General features: G+C 45.2%; 1 protein-coding gene across 1 annotated transcript in view; it reads left to right on the top strand.

Moving 5' to 3' along the window:
- LOC307240727 (contactin-3-like) overlaps positions 1 to 24,718 on the top strand; it is a gene marked incomplete at both ends in the record, with an annotated part of 48,712 nt that overhangs the window by 1,294 nt on the left and 22,700 nt on the right. Inside the window, 12 exons of the mRNA XM_080014577.1 lie at positions 2,845 to 2,980; positions 7,443 to 7,618; positions 8,370 to 8,465; positions 8,579 to 8,782; positions 9,640 to 9,742; positions 10,077 to 10,261; positions 12,207 to 12,343; positions 13,217 to 13,346; positions 14,252 to 14,402; positions 15,063 to 15,190; positions 18,687 to 18,856; positions 20,539 to 20,656. Of these exons, the coding sequence (XP_079870703.1) occupies positions 2,845 to 2,980; positions 7,443 to 7,618; positions 8,370 to 8,465; positions 8,579 to 8,782; positions 9,640 to 9,742; positions 10,077 to 10,261; positions 12,207 to 12,343; positions 13,217 to 13,346; positions 14,252 to 14,402; positions 15,063 to 15,190; positions 18,687 to 18,856; positions 20,539 to 20,656 (1,734 nt within the window). The remainder of the gene's footprint in view (positions 1 to 2,844; positions 2,981 to 7,442; positions 7,619 to 8,369; positions 8,466 to 8,578; positions 8,783 to 9,639; positions 9,743 to 10,076; positions 10,262 to 12,206; positions 12,344 to 13,216; positions 13,347 to 14,251; positions 14,403 to 15,062; positions 15,191 to 18,686; positions 18,857 to 20,538; positions 20,657 to 24,718) is intronic.

Raw genomic sequence — 24,718 nt, 5'->3', positions numbered from 1 at the left:
AATGAGACGATGAAACTGAATATTTTTAAGAACCACCGTAGGAGATCGATGACAGGCCCGTTGGTGTTACAACAGAAGAAGTTGATGACATGATGAAGTCTGTTGAGGTTGGTGATGCAGATTATGAACAAGTAGCAATGGACAAGATTCTCAAGTTTACCTGCAAATGCTACCAGGGGCAAAAAGGAAAATGAAAAGAGGCTCCAAACAGGCTCTCAGAGTGTAGCTGGGATAGGGTTGGAGTTAGCCCACATAATAACTCCAAGAACTTTGAAAATATTTGGCATACGCACATTTATATATTAAAAGACACGCCGTGGTTGATATAAAAAGACTAATATTATTGACAGACTGTACATTTTTTGTGTTGTCCGCACTTTTAAACTCCTAAATAATTCCACCTTTATGAAACATATATTCTCACTGTTAAATAAAAGCTTTTTTTTTTTTAAACAAAGATGTTGCGTATCAATGGAGCTGTTCAACATTCCCTATAAACACAAGAACAATGCAGAGATTGCAGGGTGTCAAGTAGCCATGTGGCAAGTAGCCATGTGCCTCTGTTGGTCCTCCATTTCATTTGCATTCTGTGAGCTGGCTGAATGAAGCCAAGTGTGGGGAAAACTTTGAGGGTGATTATCTCAGAAACACAGTTTGCCACACCCTCGTCATTAACAAGTCATAGCTTTAAAAATATTTTCTTGATTGGCACATGTGACACCTTGTTTTGAAGCTCTGATTCTCCACTTCAAACGTGAAAAGAAAAAAATGTCAAATGGCACCAAAAGTACCTAACCTGGTTAGCCACATACAGTATATACAGTATATATATATATACATATACTGTATATATACAGTATACATATGTGTTTCAAAGTGAGGCCAAATCTCCAGTCAGAACCTGAATTTCCATTGCAGTTGTCACAAAAAGTGCATCATTATTCCATGTGAAGGGACAGTTTATGCCAGTGCATCAGACTCGGTGGTCGCAGGTCCACGCTCCGTGACGGTGCAAGACGGAAACTCAACAGAAAAAGTTGATGAACGCCCCAAAATGCAACCTCAGAAAGTCCACCAGCACCTCTGGCATCGAACCTGGACGGAAAGTTCCCGTCGTGAGAAACAGAGAGACAGAGAGACAGAAAGCTCTGGTGTCCAAGAGAGAGCAGAGGTCACTACACTAGGATGTACAACCTACATACCTGGAAAAACAACCATATTCTATACCATTTTCAATACCACAGGGGGAAAATTCAACATTCAGGGCATAAAATTCTAGATTTTTAATTAAAAAAAATAGTTATAACAAGGTTATAACATGACAACGAGGTGGGACTTTTATTTTCGTACAGAAAAGCAGAATGACTAGTGACCATTAACAATAATTATAGGTTTTTTACTTGAATGAAAACAATATTCTTCTTGAGGTCGTGCACTTGTTCAAAAGCCTCTGAGATGTAACACATTCACATCTCTACTTTCATAAAAAATGTATATATTATTGTCTGATTCCATCCCATTCTTCTCATATGTTTTTGCTTTGGTTTGATATTCCCCTTCATATCAAATTATTCAATTTTAAATAAACAAATAATTATAATATTAAAATGAATTATAGTTTTTTATAATAGTAATTCAATACATTTAATAAAAATCGTGACTGTTTCAGTTAAACCAGAGGGTTCAATAACACATCCAGTTCCAAAAATTAAAAGGAACCACTTTACCGCTTTGTTGTCACCCAAAGGGGAGCCTGGCCGCGTTGACTATCGACGGGGACTGCCCGTTGTTCCAAAACCCCAGTTAGTTCGAAAAATGTTGGGTTACGACTGGAGTATTTACATTTTTATACAGCTTTATACTTCTACTCCACTACATTCCTGCATCTCCTCCAAACACCTGCTCCTCACATACAAATCCCTTCACGCACTCGCCGCCCCCCCCAATACCTGTCCGACCTCCTCTACCAGCACACTCCATCCGCCATCCCACCTACGGTCCTCAAACATGGGTCTGCTGTCCGTCCCCCGTACAGGATTACGAACTTTCGGGGACAGAACTTTCAGCCTGGCAGCCCCCACCCTCTGGTACTCTGGAACCTCTGGAACCTCTGGAAGACTATGTATCTCCAAATTTGGTCATTTTGAATGTTTGTGATGAACGGTGATTAAGTGTTTCCTTATGGGTTGAGAAAATTCTCCTGCTTCTTCGGCTGAATAAACTACAAATAAAAAAAAACCTTGGATCAGCTGTAAAATGCATTGTCACAAAGCTGAATATGACAGCTTCCAAGCTGGCATCCAATCGCTATCACATTTGACCCCGATTAAACGCCCGTACTGCAGGCTCCAGCCAGGTCAACTTGCTGTCGGAGAGAAGAGAGCAAGATACCACCCGATGAGGACCAGTTGATTTGCTTCCCCGTTCTTTCATCTGTGCCGCCTTGGGTTGAAAATCTGATTGTAGATCTGTGTTTTCTATGGCTTTCAAAGCCATCGTATGCATAATTAACGGAGATCGTATTGTTTTAAACACGTGGAATCGAAAAAGTATCTTAAGTATCGATACCTTTGACAGCCTTAGATAGGAGCACAAAGCCTGGAGCCCTGAGGATTCCAGGGTGATAAGGCCCTCGAACACACTGGTTTTCGTGACTGTCAGGTTACAGTCAAGGGCCCACACGTTGCCTATGACTTTGACTAGCCTGTGACTCTACCACAGTCTATGACTTTCAGGACTCAGCTAACTTAGCAGGATTGTAGCTGCTGTAGCTGAGGACAAAGGGGCGGCCGTGCTCCTTATCTGTGATCTCTCCTTGAGCCCTTCCCGTCTTTCCTCCGACAGAATGTCTGGATGGTGGATCATACCATGGCCCGAGATGGAGGATGGAACCAGGTGACTTGTTCATCCCAGTTGATTCCATAGAGGAAGAGGCGACGCTGACCTGTGACGCAAAGGGAATCCCTCCTCCTCAGTACAGGTTTGTGCACGTCAAGGCGTTTTGATATGGGCTGGGTGGTACAGAAGAACTTAATACCAAACCCTTAAGGGAATTTGACACAATATGTCATGATAACTGTCTGTCATCCTTCCCAGTCATTGTAGCCTGCTGAGGGCTTCTCCATTGAAGAGCATTATTCATTTGATTGAGGATCAATTATGAATTCCTATCTCAATCACTTTAATGACCACACGAACGACCTTGGCACAGGAGATAACCTCAGCTTGAAAGCGTCCTCCACATCAAACATAGACATCAGAGACATCAATATCACATTAAACACATTGAGCGGAACCATGCTATGTCAGTGTTCAGAGTATCCCGAGGCAGATTGAACAGAAAATATTTACCAGATTAACTGGAGTGCGAGTACAGCGCAACTGTCGGGTCAGTGTTGAAAGTGTTGAGAGAGTCCTCACTGCAGTGGTTAAGAAACTGCTTTCTCAGAGCAGATGTCTCCTGGAAGAAAGCCCGACGCTTGGCTACGAGTTATCATTTTTTTTAAGGTTATGGTTAAATGCTTGTGGGGGCTTTCAGTGTTGGTATCGAGTTGGCTTCACTGGTTCGTAGTGACGGGCGTGCCGCCACTCTGCCACTCTCGACCGGCCTCATGCTATGTGAGTGCCACACATGCAGCATCTTAATGACCCTGCGCTCTCTGGAGACACCAACACACAGAGCCGGTCTTGGTCGACACCGGTCGGTCTTAACAAGTATTGATTATGACTACCTTTGGCATTGAACACTAGAATTGCCACAGCGCAGCAGGCAGCAGAGATGAGCTGAATGATAGCTCAGCCCGCGGAGTGCGTACAATCTTTATCGCAAGCGTTCCGCATCCCCCCCCCCGATCGCTAAGACGTGGATTTTCCCATGCGCTGATTAAAGGCGAGATGAGTGCGTTTAGTGGCATGTTCTGCTGTGCTGGGTGCTGGGTGCCCTCAGCACCTTTCGCCAGCTCTTCTCTTGAAGTGTAAATGGGCTTACACTGCTCGCTCCCCTCCCCCTCTCTCCCTTTCTTGTGTTTTTTTCCCCCTGCCATTCACCCCTGCCACTCACGGGAGATGGGTGAAAACCATGCACATAAAAGCCTCCTTCCTCCCACAGTGAAAGAGACGACATGCGTGCTCGACTCAAAAATGTAAAATTACTTGATTGGGCGGCAAGCGGAAAAGTCGAGACCAGAGAAAAATATCTGCTCCCCTTGAAGTATATGTTTTGTCTTTATCTTTAATTTTCACAGAGGTAACGGAAATCAATGTGGTGTCTCAGCCCTCGGCTGTGTTAGTGTTTCAGCCTCCACAGTGGGACAAAGCCACCCCCGGAGCCCGGAAGCAGCCTGCCCCAAGGCACCCACACTGAGCCCAAGGCTGGGCGGCATGGAAGATTTCATTGTCTCAGCATTATATCATTGGAAATTTGAAAAACTATTGACATATATAACAATTTTCTCTGCTTAAATCCCATGTTAATGGGACCAAGGCCCATCACATGGAATTATATGGTAATGTTAAAAACATCAAATTTTCCAATAACATATAAGGTCAGATATAAGGTCAATGATTATGTTGAATCATTGCTCGGTCGTACCTTTTTTTCACCCTTTATTGATAAAAAAATGCACCTGTTGCGGAAGCATTACATTACATTGGAATCTCACACACACACACACACACACACACACACACAATCTGAAGTGTTCATACTTATCTTAAGAAGAATCGAAAGAATCGATACATACGTTTCCGCAGCGCTCTTTGGTAAAGCCAGAAACGCCGTTGCCAGGGGCTGTTTGGGGATGAGTATTCAAACTGTGGCGAGCGAGCACCCGTCAAATACTAAAGGTTGTGACATATTATTTTATGGAGGATTTCTGAAGGTTAGACTTGAAAGCTTTTTCGAAAAGTTGCCCTCCGTCTAATTTATTTTCACTTAAGCAAAATGAAACTGAAGAATGTGACCGAAGAGGAGAAAATGCTATTTTCTATGCCTCGCGAGAAATGATGGATAATATTGGAAAAGTACTTCATCCTTGAATGCCTGAATCCTCTGCTCATAAATAGCATTCATACACAAATAGAGAGCTTTGGCGGCAGGGGAAGGAAGCGTTGCCTATATGAATTACAGCACCTCATCCAATTTGTGGAATTAACCTTGTGTTTTGGTGTTTTGGAGCAATTGGCGGCACTCTATTTGATAGTGCAACCTATACCGCTCAGCGTGTTATTTCCCCGGTTGCCTGTTCAGGTGTTGAAAGGCTGCAATTAAGAGGAGAAACAGGTTGGGAAGTGACCCTTGTGTTATGTGAGGCCGGTGTCAGGTGTTAACGCCGTCTGCAAGGGAACAATCCAACGCAGGAGCAATGTCACAATAAACAGGGAGAAGGTGTTAACTAACTAAGAAATACATCTTACTGAGCTTCTCAGGTTTCTCCCTTTCCTCTTCAGCAGTGTACAGTCTAACACACTCATATCACCATTCTTAATTTTATCCATAATATGTTGCTTATTTTTTTGATTATATAATTACAGTATATACAGTATATTTGTGTGTGTGTGTGTGTGTGTGTGTGTGTGTGTGTGTGTGTGTGTGTGTGTGTGTGTGTGTGTGTGTGTGTGTGTGTGTGTGTGTGTGTGTGTGTGTGTGTGGCAGTTTTGCCATCCGAGTGGCGTTTTTAGGGATCTAAGGCACAGAGACACAGACGACGGCGTAGAAACCACAAGTTTATTGTAGAGAGTGGGCTGGATGGAACAAGCCCCGGAGCAGATGGACAGCATGTCATGACAAGGGCTCCTCTCCTGAGTGTGCGTGGGGATGGGGGGTTAACCTGTTGCTCATTAGACCAATCAATGGGCAACAAGTATACAGCCACACTGATCCTGGGCCCCAATTACCTAGACAGGTGTGGCTACTCAAACCACACCATCCCCACACCACATACCCCCGACACCAAACTAAGGCCAGGGATGGCCATGGCAAAGCCCCCTCCCCCACCAAGCAGAGAGAGAAAAAAATAAAAGACATGCCTCTGATCAGGGGCTCCTATACCTTAAATAAATAATACACTGGACTCTGTAACAGGGTTTTCCATACTGCATACCAACAAAAAAGTCCAAAAAAACAGAACTGGTGGACCTGGTTCCCCGGAACAGCATGGTCCACCGGCGACCCTCCCCCGTGGCGACGACAGACTCCCCTCCTCCCTGCCTGAGCATGGGGCCTTGGGCTGCTGTGCTGGCTGGTGAAGGCCTGGCTAGGCTTGGCTATTGCGGCGGCTGCTGGGCGGAGCAGCCAGCTGCAGGCGGTTACCTGTGGTGGTTGCTGCGGCTGCTTCTCCCCGGTCCTCCGGCGGACCCCCTGGCGCTGCTGCTGCCAGTCGGGAGAGGGTTGGTGCTGTGTCCCTTCCCCGCGCCAGAGAGTCCCTGTTCAGGCGCCATTGTGGCAGTTCAGCCTGCAGCACGCCACCCGAGTGGCATTTTCAGGGACCTCTGGCACAGAGACACAGACGACGGGGTAGAAACCACAAGTTTATTGTCGTGAGTGGGCTAGATGGAACAAGCCCCGGAGCAGATGGACAGCATGTCATGATAAGGGCTCCTCTCCTGAGTGTGCGTGGGGGGATGGGGGCTTTACCTGTTGCTTGTTAAACCAATCAACGAGCAACAGGTGTACAGCCACACTGATCCTGGGCCCCAAATACCTAGACCCAGGACAGGTGTGGCTGCTCAGTCCACACCATCCCCACACCACAATATCGTTTTGTATAAATCATGTTAAAATATCGCTATTTTCTATACCTAAAGGTCAATATTTCCTAATTTTTTCCACTACAAGCTCAGATAAATGCAACTTATAGATTCAAGATTCAAGAGGTTTATTAGTGCAATGCATGCTGCACCTATAATAGTATAACTGGTATTTCTTTAACCTAAGCATTGTTTTTCAATTATTGGGATTAGACCTTAGTTACTGGCACCAGAATCTTTTTATACTGATCCAGTTGTGAGAGAGAAACTTCAATTGCAGCAACCGAAGAATGTGGAAACATTTTAGGCTAAGAAAATACGTATTTCTTTAAGCAAACTTTGTTATAGAAAAAAAAAAGAAAATGTTAATAATAATAATAATAATAATACTATTGGCATTGCACAATTCATACAGGAGATGCAACTCAAAGTGCTTCACAGAAAGTAAAAAATAAATAAAATAAAAATATGTATACTCTTAGTTAGAATTATTATTAACTTCTACTTGAAATTTTAATGCTGTGAATAAATGAAAACAAATTAGACTCTGACTCGGACTTTCAGCTTGTTATTCTATGTCGTTATTGATGCCAGACCTTAAAATAAAATTGCCGGCACAGAGTATATGGCGTATCCTTCTGTGGGGTGTGTTCTGGAAAAGCATGTGAGCTGACGCTGTGTCGCTGGCCTCACAGATGGTCATTGAACGGGACGCTCATCAATCTGGGCCTGGATCGCCGGCGGCGTCTGTCTGGGGGCAACCTCATTATAAGGAGCCTGGACCGTGACCAGGACGCAGGGATGTACCAGTGCATGGCCTACAACACCGTAGGAGCCATCCTCAGCCGGAGAGCCAGCCTACAGTTTGCCTGTGAGTTACGCTCAAGGTCCTCGTCAAGTTTCCACCCGCCGATGTATACCGAAATATAACGCTTTCTCCTCGGGTTTGTTGTTTTTAGGCCCTGGGGTGAAACAGACTTGAAGAAATGCAATTTGTTGGAATAGCCCGGCTCTGTGTCTGAGTCTGTAACTGCAAATACCCTTCATGTTCATGTTACACAGTGGTGATTCTCAACCTTCTTCACACAGAGGAGCTTCAATTCTATTAGCACTGAGGGCCCACGGACGCCCATTTGATGCGATTTTGACTCTGGGACCCAAAGCTGAGAAGATTTTTGATTGTCAGATATATATCAAAATTTGTCAGCCATTATTCTCTAATGGTGCTAAAGTTTAACTATACATAATTAATCACCTCCTCTTGAAGAACCCCTGGAGGTCCTTGGACCGCATGTTGAGCTCCACTGTTATATACACAATACATTATAACTCACTTCTTAACCTTTTTGTTATTTTACGTTATTAAAACACAGAACTAATTGCGACCCAGTGAGTCCTCAAGGGGGCAAAACCCTTTTTAGTCAATTTAAAATGCTCTTTAAATAAAAAATGATTCCTGGGGACCGGACATGATGACCGGACTGTTCTAGAAAGCTCCTTTTTCCCCATTATGTTTCATTCTGACTGTAAGTGCAATCCTGCCGCTCGCTCTCGCTCTCTCTCTCTCTCTCTCTCTCTCTCTCTCTCTCTCTCTCTCTCTCTCTCTGCCAACCCCCGCTCAGACTTGGACCATTTCAAAGTGCACACCAGAAGTGGAGTGTCGGTTCGAGAAGGACAAGGCGTGGTGCTGCTGTGTGGAACGCCCACGTCCTCCGGAGGTGAGCGCTCCGCCCCCGCGCCATTTACAAATCACTCGCTCGCCCACCTCTCACCTGGTGTTTCCGCGCAACAATAAAAAAACAAAAAAAAAAACAACTGTTTTCTCTTCCAGACCTGGCTTACGCCTGGGTTTTCAACGAGTACCCGTACTTTGTGCAGCAAGACAATCGGCGCTTCGTCTCCCAGAAGACGGGGAACCTGTACATCTCCAAAGTGGAACCCTCCGATGTGGGCAACTACACCTGTGTGGTGACCAACACCATCACCAAGGGCAAGGTTCACAGCTCGCCCACGTCGCTGATCCTCAGGACGGGCGGTACGGCCGAGGGACCCTCCTCAGCGACACTTTTGTCACCCGGGCCGACGTGAAATATTTATAGAATGAATTAGTTGAGTTAGGGATCGTCAGCGCGAGTCGGTAAATAGTCGCGGCGAAATGTAGGCCAGTAAACAAAGAACCCCCGAGTCTTTTCTTTTGCTGACTTAGCAGCTTTCCAACAGTTTTCATTTTCTTTAAAAGCCTCCACCCGACGCCCCCCCGCCTTCCCCCATGCTACGCTTTCAGAGTTCTCATGCCAATTCTCTGCGGTCTGCTATTCTGTTATCCTTCATGCTTTCACAGAAGAGTAAAAAAAAGGAAAAAAGGAAACATTGCCTTTGGGATGAATTAATCATAAGCCCAACGTCTCAGTCAAGTCAAGCGTCTTTGCTGGTTCAGCCACTTACTCGCTACACATGTTTCTGGTTCGCTCCGACCGCCGAGCTCGAGCTCCCGTCCAGGAACTCACCCTCCCGCTCCCCTCCCCGGCCCGGCAGCCGCACCAACGCGCCGGTGATTTAGTGCGGTTGCTCAGTCTTTCAACATTCCCCTCCAGAAACAGATCTTGAGCATGCTCCGTCCGTTCCGACATCGAGGGACCGGAATTATTAGTCTTTTTTTTTTGTTTGTTTGTTTGTTTGTTTTTGTTTCGTGTGTTCCCTTTCCCCTCGCCGCCCGTGTGACCGATTCGGTGTTTGCTCGCGAGGTTTCGTCCTCCTCTTCCTGTCGGGAGTTTTTTTTTTTTTTTTTTTTTTTTCTCGCGACGCCATTGTTTGGACCATAATGCGAGCCACATTGCTTGTAAGTCATAAATAATGGAAGACTGAGCAGGTGCCTGTGCTTGCATTTCACAGATGTGATGGGTGAATATGAGCCGAAAATAGAAGTACATTTCCCAGACAATGTGCCTGCCGCTAAAGGATCAACAGTTACTCTGGAGTGCTTCGCCCTTGGGAAGTAAGCTGGATTTCTTATTCTTCTTCTTCTTTTTATTTCCCTTTCCGTTTGAGGAATCCCCACTTTTGTGGGAAGTTGAGTGGCGCCGCGGCGGTTGCATTTCGTGGAGTGTGGCATCCCTCCATAATTGGTCCAAACTGGTACAACTCTTGACACAATTGGGTCAGAAGTGAGGCAGTTCCCATCCGCTCTCCGGTTTTTCTTTCATAGGCTTTTCAATGGCGTGAAACTCGACGGGGTGGGAGCTGAGCTCGCACAGCTTTAAGGTGCTTAAGTATCCGGTCCCCGGCCTTTAGACCCCCCTCCCAAGGTTTACACCCTCCATCTCTTCCAGCCCCGTGCCTGAGCTCACCTGGACCAGGGCCAACGGCGTACCCTTCCCCAGCAAAGTCAAGATGAAGTACTCCAACGCCGTGCTGGAGATCCCCAGCTTCCAGCAGGACGACACCGGCGGCTACGAGTGTGTGGCGGAGAACAAGAGGGGGAAAAACAAAGCCTCTGGCCGGCTGGCGTTCTATGGTACCGTAACACCACAGGCATACACCCAATCTCCGCTTCCCCAAAACCAGTGTCCAGTCCAGGGGGTGCCCTGTTGGTTCCTGGGTTTTGGTTGTGCGATAGGGAGCGCTACTGGGTTAGTCTGCTATGCTCGATAGCCAAAGTCAATCACTAATTTACCAGACAGGTGGAGATGGAGGACTTGGGTCCAGCGGAGTTTTTATTTTTATATTTGTTCTGTTCTGTACAATATTGTTCATATTTCTTTGAATTGGCTGACGTTGTAGTTGAATTGACATTACATGGTTGACGCTTTTGTCCAAAGCCTCTTACAACAAGCACATTTTGTCCATAGTATCAAACCGATTGTATGTCACAGTAAGAGCTAAAGGGTCTTTAGGAATAAGTGGCATGAGCAGAGATTTTTTTTATGATTGACCCCAAAACCGAGTCAGTTTTGAACCTCAATGTTTGCCTTGGTTCCTGGATTTTAGCAACGGTTTTGTCACGTAAAACAAAAGAAATCAAGGGTCTAGGTGTCCATCATAAAACCATTAATGTCGCCTAATTACAAATGGGGCTTTCTTCTTGACAGCAGGCTGTGGACTGTACCAAATTTAAAAAAAAAACAAAAAAAAAAAAAAAAAAAAACTTTTTGAACCAACTGTATTTCTTCAGTTTCACAAAACTTATCATATGGCTATTTTGACGGGCTGCCACTTGGGAGAGGAAAAGCAACACTTTTATAATTGGATTTGACAGCACGCACACACCTGCAAAGTGAGCTCTGCACACCAACAGGAGATAAATGGCTGCAAAGCTTTGCAAAAAAACAAAAACAAAAAAAGGCTCCGATGTCGCCCTGTAAATTTGCAAAAGGTGAAAATGTGAGAAGCGCGGATCGGCAGGTTGTCGGGGAAACAGGTGCGCTCGATGCGGTGCAGCGGCGGAAGAGCTGTTCACCCTTCACGGGGGCCTCCTTCACTCGGTGCGTCATGCTCATCTTGCATTGCCACAGGGCGAGCACACGTTTAAGATTGGGCTGAGTTACCGCCCGCACTCCCTCCGCTCCTTTCACCAAGTGGCAAACAGCCCTCCCCTCACACCTCTCCTCGTACCCTTAAATGCAAAGCTGCATCGGGGCGTGTTTTTTTGCTTGTGAAACTAATGAGAAGACCCCCCCCGTCTGTGTGGAGGATTCTTAAATCCTGCAGCTTGCCCTGAAAATCGTTTTCCCAATCTGTGCTTTTCTGCAAATAGTTTTCTTTTTGGCGGGCTGTCAGAGATAACTGGCTGTCTAATTGGCTATTCTCCCGCTGCTATAAAAGCACGGCGAGCCAGCTCAGACCTTGATGGTGCGGCGACCTGGTTCCAAATAGCCGAGAATCCGTGGGCGAGCGGGGGTCATCCGTATCCTCCCTCAGCCCTGTGATCCAATTTTGGGCCCTATGTTCCCTCAATCCAATGTTCCCTCAGCCCTGCTGATGTAACAAAGGATCTAAATTAGTCTTGAAGGAATGTATATAGCTGAGGGAACATCTATATGATCCCCGTGTGCGCTAAGGAAAGGTTTTGTGCGGTGTCGCGCCTCCTCGCTAGACACATTAGTCCATACGCCGCTCGTGTTTTCCGATCTATATTTATCTCTCTCCCTCTAAAGCCACTGTCTTGGAAAAAAGGGCGGGGGAGTTGACGTCGTTGTCATTGTTGATTGTCCTAGTAGGCTCTTTTCCCATAACATAATGAGGACGTTCTCCCGCCTTGGCTTTGGCTTTGCAATGTAATCCAACCAATGCAGACCATTTAACAGATGACCACTTTAGCCACGCGTGGATCCACCGGTCCCTTCGTGTGATATGTAATTGGGCCCGGCGAGATGCTGCTCAAAATACCTTAAAAGCCCTTTGTCGCCCCTTGCTCCTCATCATCATTTTCACAATTTTTCATGAACGTCTTCCGTCCTCAGCCAAACCCCAGTGGATCCAGACCATGAGGGACACGGCCCTGGCCATCGAAGAGCGGCTGCGCTGGGAGTGCAGGGCCAACGGGAAGCCCAAGCCCTCGCACACATGGCTGAAGAACGGCCAAGCGCTGGTCTCCGAGGTAAAAGACCCCGATGCTTTCCTGTCCTTTAGATTAGCCATCTCCAGGCGTCGGCTCATCCTTGTTTCCTTCCTTTAATTGAAGCGATCGCGACGTCGCCTCCCAGAACTGCAGGTCTAAGCGAGGTCTAAAGCGTCGATAAGGCGGGCGAAGGCGGTCGGGCTCGTCTCTTGTCCCGCTCGTCCTTGGCAGATTACACCGTCTGTGAGAGCGGATCAGTGCGGCTCCCGGGAGATTGCTCCATTTCACCTGAATGGGGGCCAGTGGTTGTTTTCATTATTCATGGTGCATGTTCCAGCTCTTCCGGATTGAGGGACAATGGACTTAATCTACTGTGAAATGGACATGCCGGCGCACCTTGCTCAGAACGACCACCCTGGAGGCTCGTCTGGCTGCGCCCGGCGTCACAGGATTTGGCGGCGTCTGATTTTCTTGTAAAATTACTATTTGAATGGATCATCGTTTGATTCAGCCCCTCCCCAAGTTATTGGTTTGTTTTGTTGCATTAGTTTGTTTTAGTTAGTTTTTCTGTGTGCAAGATCTAGAAATCCATCCAGTCGTCTGCCGCTTAAAATTAATGACACATCTCTACGATGAGAGTAACTTCACAGCAATTGTTGGAAATGATCCTATGGAGCAACTGTCCGGTGATTAACGTGGAGACCGCTTGCTACTTAAAGCGTCTGCCGTGGCTGATGACCGGGTGGGACGGAATCCGCCGTGCTCCTTTCTCTCGAAAGCCTTAATTTCCCTTCATCTGCTCTGTGAAAAGTCCATAAAATTGCAAATTACAGAGTGTAAATGATCGAATGTCAACAAGACGTCCTGGGACCCACTCCGGTAATTGCACATTGTCATCTCTATCCTTCGCAGGACCGGGTCCATGTCGAGGAGGGAGTGCTGACGGTGTCGGTGCTGTCGCCGTCCGACGCCGGCATGTACCAGTGCGTCGCCGAGAATAAACACGGAGTCATATACTTCAGTGCCGAGCTGATGGTTTTGGGTACAAGCAATTTTTCATCTCTTTCCCCAAATCCTTGCATTGACATCCTGAAGGTCACCTCACTGTCGTTTTAAATGTTGCTCAGATCAGCGGATAATGGGGTCGGGATGCTTGGAGCATGGTTGTGTTGGGGTCAAGGGTTTTCTTTTTCTCTTCCTTTATTTCCTCATCCATTCATCCCTGCCTGTCGTGCTGGTTTCGTTTTGAAGTGGCAGTTGACGAAAAGGGGGCGTTGGGATAATAGAGTGTCTTTGATTTTTGTGTTTTTCCTCAAAGTGGACCCTAATGTCATGCAAACCGATGAACAATTTCAATTAATTTTATCCCTGCTGTCTTTCATCATCAATCACAGTGAGGTGTTAAAAAAAAAAACACCCTGGGGCATCCCAACCCATCCTATCAGATTTTAGAGGATGACTGACAAAGTGTCCCTGTTACACACGGTGTTATTATTGCACGTTATTTTATTTATATGTAGTTATTGTACATTCCCATTTTTTCTGGTTTGTTTTTTGGGTCACATCTATTTTATTTTATTTTTAATGCTATATTTATTGTTGATCATAAGGTTAAATCTATCTATCTATCTATCTATCTATCTATCTATCTATCTATCTATCTATCTATGTATCTATCCATCCATCCATCAATCCATCCATCCATCTCTCTCTCCCTCCATCCATCCATCCATCCATCCATCTCTCCCTCCCTCCATCCATCCATCCATCCATCCATCCATCCATCCATCCATCCATCCATCTATCTATCTATCTATCTATCTATCTATGTATCCATCCATCCATCCATCCATCCATCCCTCCCTCCCTCCCTCCCTCCCTCCCTCCCTCCCTCCCTCCATCCATCTATCTATCTATCTATCTATCTATCTATCTATCTTCCTGCAGCTTCTCCTCCAGACTTCACAGGGAACCTCCTGCGAGCGCTGCTCAAAGCCAAGGCGGGGTCCACCGTCACCCTGGAGTGCAAGCCCCAGGCCTACCCCATCGCCAGCATCCTGTGGAAGAAGGGAAACCTGCCCATCCACACCAACGACAGGTAGATGGACACCCTGCGCTCCCAACAGCCCCATGGTCCCTCAACATTAAAAAAGAAGCAGAATGTCCATACGTCAACGCATAATCTCAAAGGACATGTTGAGTAATCTGCATCAGAATTAGTTTATAACGCCAAGTAAATTTACTAAATACAAAGAATTGGTCATGGAGTCTGAAAGAAAATACAATGGAATAAATGTAAAAGTGTAATAAATAAGAGAAATGCCAAATATACACAAATAAGAAACAGAATATACAAGGTGCAATTCTATGCACAATATCATATGTAAGTAATGACTAATAAATAAATGTAAATAATGCAACGTCTCAATTAGAGGAGCAACAGGATCCATCCATTTCCTTCATTTGCTTGTTACTGGTTAGAGTTTTCGGGGGTTCTGCAGTCTGTCCCAGTTCACTACCTGTGTAAAGAACCCAGATTGTAATACCAGGTCATTGCAGAGAGACCAGTGACATTTTCAAAGTATTTCTTTTCTCTGTTGGAAATAAATGCATTTGCCTTGGTATTGCAAATAACCACGGTGGTATTACAACGGCTGACATTTCTGTACATACACCGGGAAAAAACCTGAATAATTGCAACGGTGCTATTGGCGTGATTGCAAGGCTGCAGGTACAATGCGTCGCATCTCATTTACAGGATCACACTGTCTCCAGACGGAACACTAAAGCTCGCTAACGTGACCAAGTCGGACGCAGGAAGCTACACCTGCTTTGCGAGGAATCGCTTCGGCATGTCGAGTACAACCGGACGACTCCTTGTCACGGGTAGGCTCCTCCGTTTTAAAGTAATGCTTGAAAATGCACGGCCGACTTTGGGATGAACTTGTTTTTCAGCTGAGAATGGCATCTGGGGATCGTGCCAAATTGTTGCCAAGTTGTAGCTTAAAATAACTTGGCAGATCACTGGCCGCTCGGGGAAGTGTGAAGCATCTTGCCTCTGTTTGTTTGACTTGGAGTGACGTCAGCGCGCGTTTGTATCAGTTCACCCAATCAACACATCACACGGGCTGAAATCAAAGCTACATGTAATAATAATTATAATAAATATAATAACAGCTGCAGACAGCAGTACACAGGGTCCAGTTTCTCGTTTTGGGTGCGTATTACAGTTTTCCAGGTTCTGTGAAACGCGGCACAAGTTACAAAAGTTACAAACACCTCGGACTTAGGTCTGGGCCAGTCAAGGTGCACTTACGTCACTGCATGTTGCTCTGCTGGTGTTCAGTTTTGAATATCACTGAAGAACAGTGTTTTAACACATACGATTGCCCTTGGATGGCGCAAAAGGTTGGTTCCTCCAACGGGTCTTAGAGATTCCTGCCGTGCGAAAACGTCTTCTTCGAATCATCCTAGTTTCCGGGGTTTTGTAAAACCCAGCACCAGTTACAATTTTCAGAGTTTCCTTTGAACTCACTCTGTCTGTCTCGATGTCGTTCTCGCAAGTGGCTGGAGGGGAATGACTGGAGGGGAGATGAAGCCCGGACTTATATGACTTTGGATGATGATGTCACAAAGCGGCCCGCTCCCGAAACTAATGCGATGACAGTTTGCAGTTTTTCACTAATTTCTGCTCCAAATTTAGAACGATATTGATCAAATTCCAATGACAAGCCATCTGAAATGTCCCCGTTCTAACAACAATGTCTGCGTGTACTGCCGTCGTCGGGTTTTTTTAGATAGTTTTACCTCGAAAAATGCCGAGATTAAAAAAAACAAAAAACGCTTAGCAATAACAGTAGGGATCAAACCCTATAAAACATGAATGAAACACGACAAGATTCACAGAGAAAATCAAATAAAAGCTAAAATATAAGCATTAAAAGGTAGAAATAAATACGCGGACAAAATGAATAAACAAGCATAGAGGTAAAACAGTAAATCAGGAAATTATATATAATGATAAGACATTATGTGAAATATTTTGAAATATGAATTTAAAAACAACTGAATTAGATTTGAAGACAACTCCAACCAAATCACGACGTGAGGTCGTGACGCATTTACTTGGTCCAATGCGTCAGCGGCGACTACGTAACGCTTTGGAAATCCGGTCTGAGTGAGCTGCGGCAACAGAGCTCACAGTCTGTGCTGCTGCAGCTCACTATCTCTATTTTTTATTTTTATTTTTGGAAGTAAACACCATTGCTTCTTGAGTGACAGGGTTATTTCCCACTAGTGCACTATCCAATACTGTGGGTCCCTGCGAACGGCTCTCACTGCATCGTGTGTTAATGTCGTGTTAATGGTTTCATTTAGGCTGTTATGGCCAATCCCAATAACAATTCCAACAGCAATTAAAAGTTGGTGTTTGACCACAGATGTCAGCGTGTGATTCTGTGGTAAAACTAAGAGTGACGGAGCTTTTGTTTTCAGCAGCCCGGAGCTATGGAACGACCCGTTGGAGGAAATTAGACTTGTAAATCAGGCTTATTTACCGGAAAGCATATTCTCATTTTAGTTGAGTTGTCTTTTTATTCCTAATTTTATTCATGTTTATCAATATACAGTATATGTTTGTGTGTGTGTGTGTGTGTGTGTGTGTGTGTGTGTGTGTGTGTGTGTGTGTGTGTGTGTTTTATATATATATATATATATATATATATATATATATATATATATATATATAGCAAAATTAGTATATATATATATATAAAACAGTTTTTATATATATATATATATATATATATATATATATATTTATATAAATACATACAGTTTTAAACAAATTTTGCTATATATATATATATATATATTTTTTTTTTTCTTCTTTTTTTATATATAAATACATACAGTTTTAAACAAATTTTGCTATATATATATATATATATAGCAAAATTAGTGAAAAACTGTCGTTCATTAGTTGCAGGAGTGGGCCACTTTGTGACATCATCATTCGAAGTCAAGTCCAAGCTTCGTCCCTCAGAACTCATTCCCCTCCAGCCACTGGCGAGCGCGACGCCTGGACAGACAACTTGAGTGATTAAAGGAAACTCTGAAAACTGTGACTCCTGCTGCGTTTTACAAAACCCCGGAAACAACCGCGGGAAGCTCTAAGAACCATTTGAGGAGCCGACCCTTTCTTTTGTGTCCGCTCTGCATGATCCAGGAACGTAATGGTTGAAACACTTTCCTTGGGGGATATTTAAACTGAACGACAGCAGAGGAACGTGCAGTGACGTAAGTCCACGGTGATTGGTCGAACACATGAGGGCGAGAAATGCTCACGGGAAAAAACACATGAAAAATAACACGCTTCACTTAAAGTAAACATGTTTTTAACTATACATAATTTATTTCAACAACATTAAATGTGTGTTAAAAATAAACCAGCGTCCCTCCGCCCCGTGCTCGCAGTGGACACTGGATTTTCCACAGTGCAACCCAACCAAGTTGCATCACCCTGGGCGGCGAACGGCGCAGGGCGAGAGGAGAACATAGTGGATAACCCTTACGGTGCCGTACGACCTCATAAAAGGAGAGCAATTACAGAAAGAATCCGCGATTTTCGGTGACGTCTGGTCTCACATGGTCGGGGAGTGTCCAAACGTCCCCCCCTATAATCACATTGGACAAGGTATAAACAGTTTTAAAGAAAAAAATGAGAATTATATATATAAAACCTAAACCTAACCCCAACCTGCTACCAACTACTAACCTCACTGTAACTAACCATAACCTGCTGACAACTATTAACGTCACGTTATGTTTACAGTAATTAGTGTACGAGGATTTCTACATCGTTTTACAATGTAGAATAAATAAAGATCATTTTCAGTAAAGTAAGCCTCTTCGCGTCTCGGCCTCCAGAACTCTCCGTTTGATTCAGGTGCGCTCACTTTCTGCGCTCTTGAGCCACAGCGCGCTGAGCCTTTCGGTGACGTCGGCGCGTTGTAATGTTCCTTTATGCGCGGCCCACAAACACAAATGACAGGGCGAGGGCGATTCACGGTGCCATTGTAATTGCTTCCCAGGATTTACCACCACGAGATTATCCCAGCCTCTAAACCCAGAGTCCAAGGCCATTTTAGTTGGCGGCACTGGCACCGAGTTATCAGATTATATCGCTAAGCCCTTCATGATACACTGCTTAGCGGGATCATTTTGGCCTGGAAACGGCCGTATGTGTCCAGTTAACTGTGAGGTTTATTTGATCTTTCTATCTATCTGAATTATAAGAGCGATATAAATAAAATCAAAAAATTTAATTCAAAATAAATCCAAATGAGTAAAACAACGATCCTGAACTACCCTCCCCGAGCAGACCCGACCAGGTTCACGCAGGGCCCGGCGGACATGGAGATCACGGTGGGCGAGAGCATCGTGCTGCCGTGCCAGGTCTCCAGCGACCCCGTGCTGGACGTCTCCTTCTCCTGGGCCTTTAACGGGCACCTCATCGCCAAGGGAGACCGCCACTTCGAGCCGGTGGGAGGGGTGAGTACAGGACAGGGCGTACTTAAAAAACGACAACAACCACAAAAAAAACCAACGTGTGAATTGGTGAGTTGGCACCCCTCTTCCCATCCCGCTGCACTTCGACCCGGCGAGCCGTCCGGCATTGGGAGGCGGACGCAGGGGGGCAGCTTGCGGTTTTGACGCTGTTGTATTTATTGGAGAGTGAACCTTGGCGATGGCACTCTCTTCTTTTATATATTAAAGTATAGTAATCACTTGTTTATTGATTGTAGTAAAATAATTGTCAGACGTGTGGGGCGGTTGAAAATGTTGAGGGGCTGTGCAGGACGATTAAGTCACTCTTTCAGGTCGACTCCCCCTGCATTGGAGCGGTCGCGGCAAATTGGTTTATTGTGTGCATTTCTCCAGAATCAGAATCATGGGAGGAAGAACGGGCGCATTCTGCCGGCTGCATTTTTACATGTGCAGCATAAAGAAGAGCGGAATGAAAAATAATAATACAAATAAAATAGAATAAAAAGTTAAGTAAAAATGAAATAAAAATTGCCAAATATACACAAACAGCCAAAGAATACAAAACAGAAATAGTAAAATATATAAAAATAAACAGAATATACAAATGCGATTCTAAGTTATTGGTATGGGTATTTAGGGTATAAATCACAATTATGAACTACGTTATATTTTCAACCAAAACATTATTATTCAATCATTGAGTGAGTCGACCCAAGTGATTGGCATCAGAATCTTTTAAATTGATCTAGTATTGTCCAGTGGGACAACCGTGACCCTGAAGAACATGGTCATGGGGAACATTGCCCCATTGCCCAATCACGACTCCCAATGCGTCCTTTAAGCTCCATGTCTTGTTTTTATTAATAGTTTTTTTATTCTTTGATGGAGCGTGTTAACTTATATTCTATATTTGGAGCCAATTGTCCCGGAATCCCATCTCCACAACGTGTACTATACACACTGTATTGGGGGGCGGGGGGGTTTAATGGCACAACACCCTCCCTGAACACTTTCACCCCTTTCCGTGTGTGTGTGTGTGTGTTTCTGACTGGCAATGTTCTTATCTGAAATGAGATTTGCTACTCAGGAATGTTATAATGTCCCCAGTCCAAAGAGATTATCAACTTAAGTTCGCCGCTTCAAGGAATTCATTTCCATAATTAAAGCAAGTTGGCCCTAACACCCACTCCTTGGTGCCAAAGCCAAGAGAAGGATTTCACTACTAATTTACCATTTGCTGCTCGCGGATGTCTCCTCCGATGAGAATCTGGACTTTTTTCGTTTCCAAATTGAGCAAAAAAAACTGCTCCTAGTATTGCAAAATAATCATTTTTAATTTAGTCTAGCGCCGCACAACAGGGTCTGAAGGTCGTGGCGATGACCATGACGGGAAGTAGAAACGGCCCAGGTCCTGTCGAGCGCACGAAAAAACCTGGCTGTCGTGACTGTCAACGCGCAACTTTCTCCCCCTCCGTCTGAACTTATGGCGTTTGCGTTTGGATGCGACTGACATTTTCCTGCCTCGTAAAATCACTTTTTTTTTTTTTTTACGTTGATGTGGATCCTGTGACACGATGCGTCAAAGTAAGTACGTCTCACGCCTCGATGGCGGCGGCGTTTTCCTCGTCCTCGCGGGGGCCCGTTATTTTTCCTGCCACATGAAGTCTCGTTTGGTCCCTTGGCAGAGAACAGCGGGAGATTTGATGATCAGAAGCATTCAGCTGAACCACGCCGGCAAATACATCTGTGTGGTGGACACGGACGTGGAGAGTCTGTCGGCCGTGGCCGTATTGATCGTCAAAGGTAAGAAAACGTCTCCTCCGACTCTGAGTTAGTGATCACAGCCGGTCGCACGGGAGGGATGGTTTTTCTGTGTGGGCCGTCACCGTATGAGGGCTTCACACTGCCACGGTCATATGCTGCTTAAAGCGGTAATCCATAACATTATTTTGCTCAAAAAACAAAGCCATATTTCGGATTTATCCCATATTTATTTGGCCGGTAGCTAGGTTTATTGGCTCTTTTGTACGGAAAATATCAGTGGACAGATCGCAAAAAGGACCAAACAAGCAAACAAAAATACGAAAATCAATGAAAACAGAAAAACAAGAACAAAACAAAAACAAAACACACATGACGAAAACAAAACATGCACAGGCGCAAATAAGCCTTCTCCCGCACAGGACAGGATCGTAGCGCTGAGATTATATTTTCCATAAATAAATTGAAACGAGGCGATTCAGCGGCTCCATAAGAAGAAACAGCCCTTCAGTGTACATGCGTGCGTGCTGCGTGCAGTCCCTCTATATGCTGCTTCCATTGTTGGTGGCGGGGTCCGCCTCTCCCGGCAAAAGTGCAAAGATGGGGCACGCTCAAGAAGGGGACTGTTGCATTTTGGGATGGAACTCTGGGATTTGTGGTGTGTAGTCCACACAACGCAGAGGATTTTATGGATTAACGCTTTACTCTCAAAGGTCTAATGGTTTTTGCCCCTTTGTCATTATCACACCCTGAAGGAATATTAAATAATAACTCCAATAATTGATTGATTGTAAATCGATTGAATTGATTTGAAATAGTAGATGTTTTTTGGGGGTTTTTTTAAACCACAACATGCAGACATCATCAAAGTCTGTGCGGTTCTTTTCATAAATAGCTGCAGCTTTGAGATGTGCTGGCTGGTAATATCAGTATTGGTCCTTCTAGAGTAGTTTCATTTTTAATAGCTTTGGAATTGACAAAACTGTTCAATTCATTATTTTTCATGGACGGTTTCCCCGAGTGCTCTTAACAATTTCTGACGGCCTCCCTTGTGCGGTCGCATGATTCCTGGAACACCAAACGGGGATAATAGTTAAGAGCCATAGAGCGGCCGGCGAGCACAATGGAAATATTTATTCTCTTTTGTGGAGTGCGGCTGGCGTGCGGCGTGAGGGGATAAATGAGAGATGCTGACGGGTTTTTAATTCGATAGGGCAACTTGCCCAACAAATTGACACCGCGCAAATGTGTTAAATGTCAGATGAGGCGAGGAATGATTTGGGTGTCAGGCTTTTGAAAAGGTTGGATCCATACCTTTATCTGGTGAGGATGCCCCTCGCAGACTTAGGACCTGAGTGCACGTTCCTGTTAATACGGAGCTCCCTCCCTCCGAACCAACGAACAAACCAACGAACGAACAAACGATATTGAATGGAAATTCACTTGTCTGTCAAACCGGTATCCATATCTTTATCTGGTGAAGATACTCATCGCAGACTGTTTTATGAACACGGAACTCTCTCGACGAACGAACGAACGAACAACGAACAATGTAAATGTAAATGAACTTGTCTGTCAAGCCGACGTGACAGACGGAGCGTCTAGTTCTAGATAGTGGAGGAACTGGTGTGTGTGTGTGTGTGCGTGCGTGCGTGCGTGCGTGCGTGTGTGTGTGTGTGTGTGTGCGCGTGCGGTGTGTGTGCGCGTGCGGTGTGTGTGACAGCTGCTATTGATGTTGCCGGAGGGATCGAAGCCTGAAGACTGAAATATCGGGTGGAAAAGCTCAAAGCTGGAAGGCAATCAGAATCAGTCAGCTCGGCCAAACAGCGTCCGAGAGTGTGACAAACGGACAAGTTGCGGAGAGGGGGACGGGGTGGAGACGGATATGGTCCAAGGATTTGGGTTATGGACACACACACATAGACAAATATATACACATCAATTCACAAGGTTCATCAGATGGACAGCTGGACTGTCACTTTACTGTGTTAAAGTTGTTGTATTTTAACCTAAATCTCCAATCTTCAAGATTTTCAATCATTGGGAGTCAAGTCGAATAATAGGCATCAGACTTGTTTTTTTAATTCATCTGGGGCTAAATCATACTTTTTTATTTTGTCTCATGACACCGATTTCACAAAATTTTCTTTTATTAGCACATTTTTATCCTGTTTTAACTTTAATTTATTCCTTATATGCTTACATTATTCTACATTGTCTTTATATTATACTCGTAGAAAGTTTGGGCATCCAATCCCAGCAGAAGAATTGAAGGATTAGATGGAGTAATGATATTATTAAATAAGGTTTCGGTAAAACAACCAACCCAGTTGTTTCCTTTTAATTCAGAAGCAGAGAACAGTTATACGTGAGAGATATGTGGTCCACTTATTCACCATATTCATCCGTAATATGACACTGACTGAATGTGTCTATACTGCACTGAATACACTGTGTATGACGATCATAATCATGCAAATTACCATAACAAAGCCTTTTTTTTTTTTTTTTTCATTTTATTGACATACTTATCTTCTCGAGGGCCAAGGTTATTGCTAACTGCTACTTAAGCAAAGATTGTGAGTGATCTTCTCCTCCCCCTTGTCCTTTTAACACCACCACCACCACCACCACTATAGAGGATGTTATGGCTTTGCCTTCTTCTCCCTCTTGTGGAAGGTCACCATCCGCGGATTACGACGTTAGTGTCAGCGTTCAAACCACTTTTAACCACTTTCAACTGCAGGATACTGGAGACCCCTTCCTCTGTGCCTTAGTAGGCAACTGAAGAGTGGTGGGGGTCTGGAGGAGGGCTGAAGCGGACTCTCCTTAAGTGGCTTGAGTCAAGAGACGTGGAAGGTGGGATGGATTCAGACACAGGCGAACAGGTGCTGGGTTGATCATCTTGGCTATGGGGAATGGCCCTACAAAGCGTGGGGCCATGTGGTAAGATTCCATCAAACCATGCAGTGCAGCGTCTCCATCGCCTGGTTCATCCTCACTGTCTGGCCATTGGACTGGGTATCGAAACCCGAAGAGAGGCTGGCCGCGGCCTCCAGTAGACTGCAAAACTCAGTCCGGATAAGAGAAGTGAATTGAGGCCCCCTATCAGAGATGTCTCTCGGGAGGCTGTGCACTCTAAAGACTTTATTTAGCATTACTTTGGCAGTCTGGCTGGCTGTGGGCAATTTAGACAGCAGAGGAAAGTCAGCAGCCTTGGAGAAGCTTTCTGCCACAGTGAGGATCGTAGCATTACCTTCCGATGCGGGGAGCCCAGTGACAAAGTCCATAGAGATGTGGGACCATGGACAACGGGGAATGGGCAGAGGCTGGAGGAGACCAGCTGGGGCTTGAGGGGAGTTCTTGTTCTGTGAAAATACATGCAGGACATGCAGCCACAAATTCCCATGTGTCCTGATCCATGGATTACCACCAGAAACGTTGTTGGAAAAGGGACAGAGTCCTGGCTACCCCCGGATGGCAAGCTAACCGGGACAAGTGTCCCAGCTGCAGAACCTGAGAGAGAACATCAGCTGGCGTAAAGGAGGTGATCAGGTCAAGTGCTGGGAGATGGGTGGTTAAAAAGAGAGTCATTTACCTTCTGCTCCACCTCCATGGTAACCATACCGACGATGCAGGATCGGGACAGAATCTTCTTTCTGAAGAATGACCCTCAGCTTGGTAGATGTGAGAAAGGGCGTGAGGTTTAGTGTTCTTAGATTTCAGGTGGTATGAAAGAGAAAAGTCAAATCGATTAAAAAACAGTGCCCACCTGGCCGGTAATCAGCCACTTGGCTGACCATATGTATTTGAGGTTCTTGTGGTCAGTCCAGACAATGAATGGTTGCTCTACCCCCTCCAACCAGTGCCTCCACTCATCCAACACCAACTTGACTGCCAACAGCTCCCGGTTCCCAATGTCATAATTGCATTCTGCAGGGGATAACTGGCGAGAGAAGAATGCATAGGGGTGAGGGTTTTGGTCGACAGCAGCTTTCTGGGAGAGTGCAGCCACTTTGCCCAAATCGAAGGCATGCACCTCCACCACAAACTGACGGGAGGGGTCAGGCAGGTCTGTGCTGCCATCAGGCTAAAGTTCCTGAT

This window comes from Zeus faber, assembly GCF_960531495.2.
Source record: "Zeus faber genome assembly, chromosome: 15".
NCBI classification, from domain to species: domain Eukaryota; kingdom Metazoa; phylum Chordata; class Actinopteri; order Zeiformes; family Zeidae; genus Zeus; species Zeus faber.
Note: the sequence above shows the minus strand (reverse complement) of the source record. Positions and strands in the feature narration are given on the sequence as shown.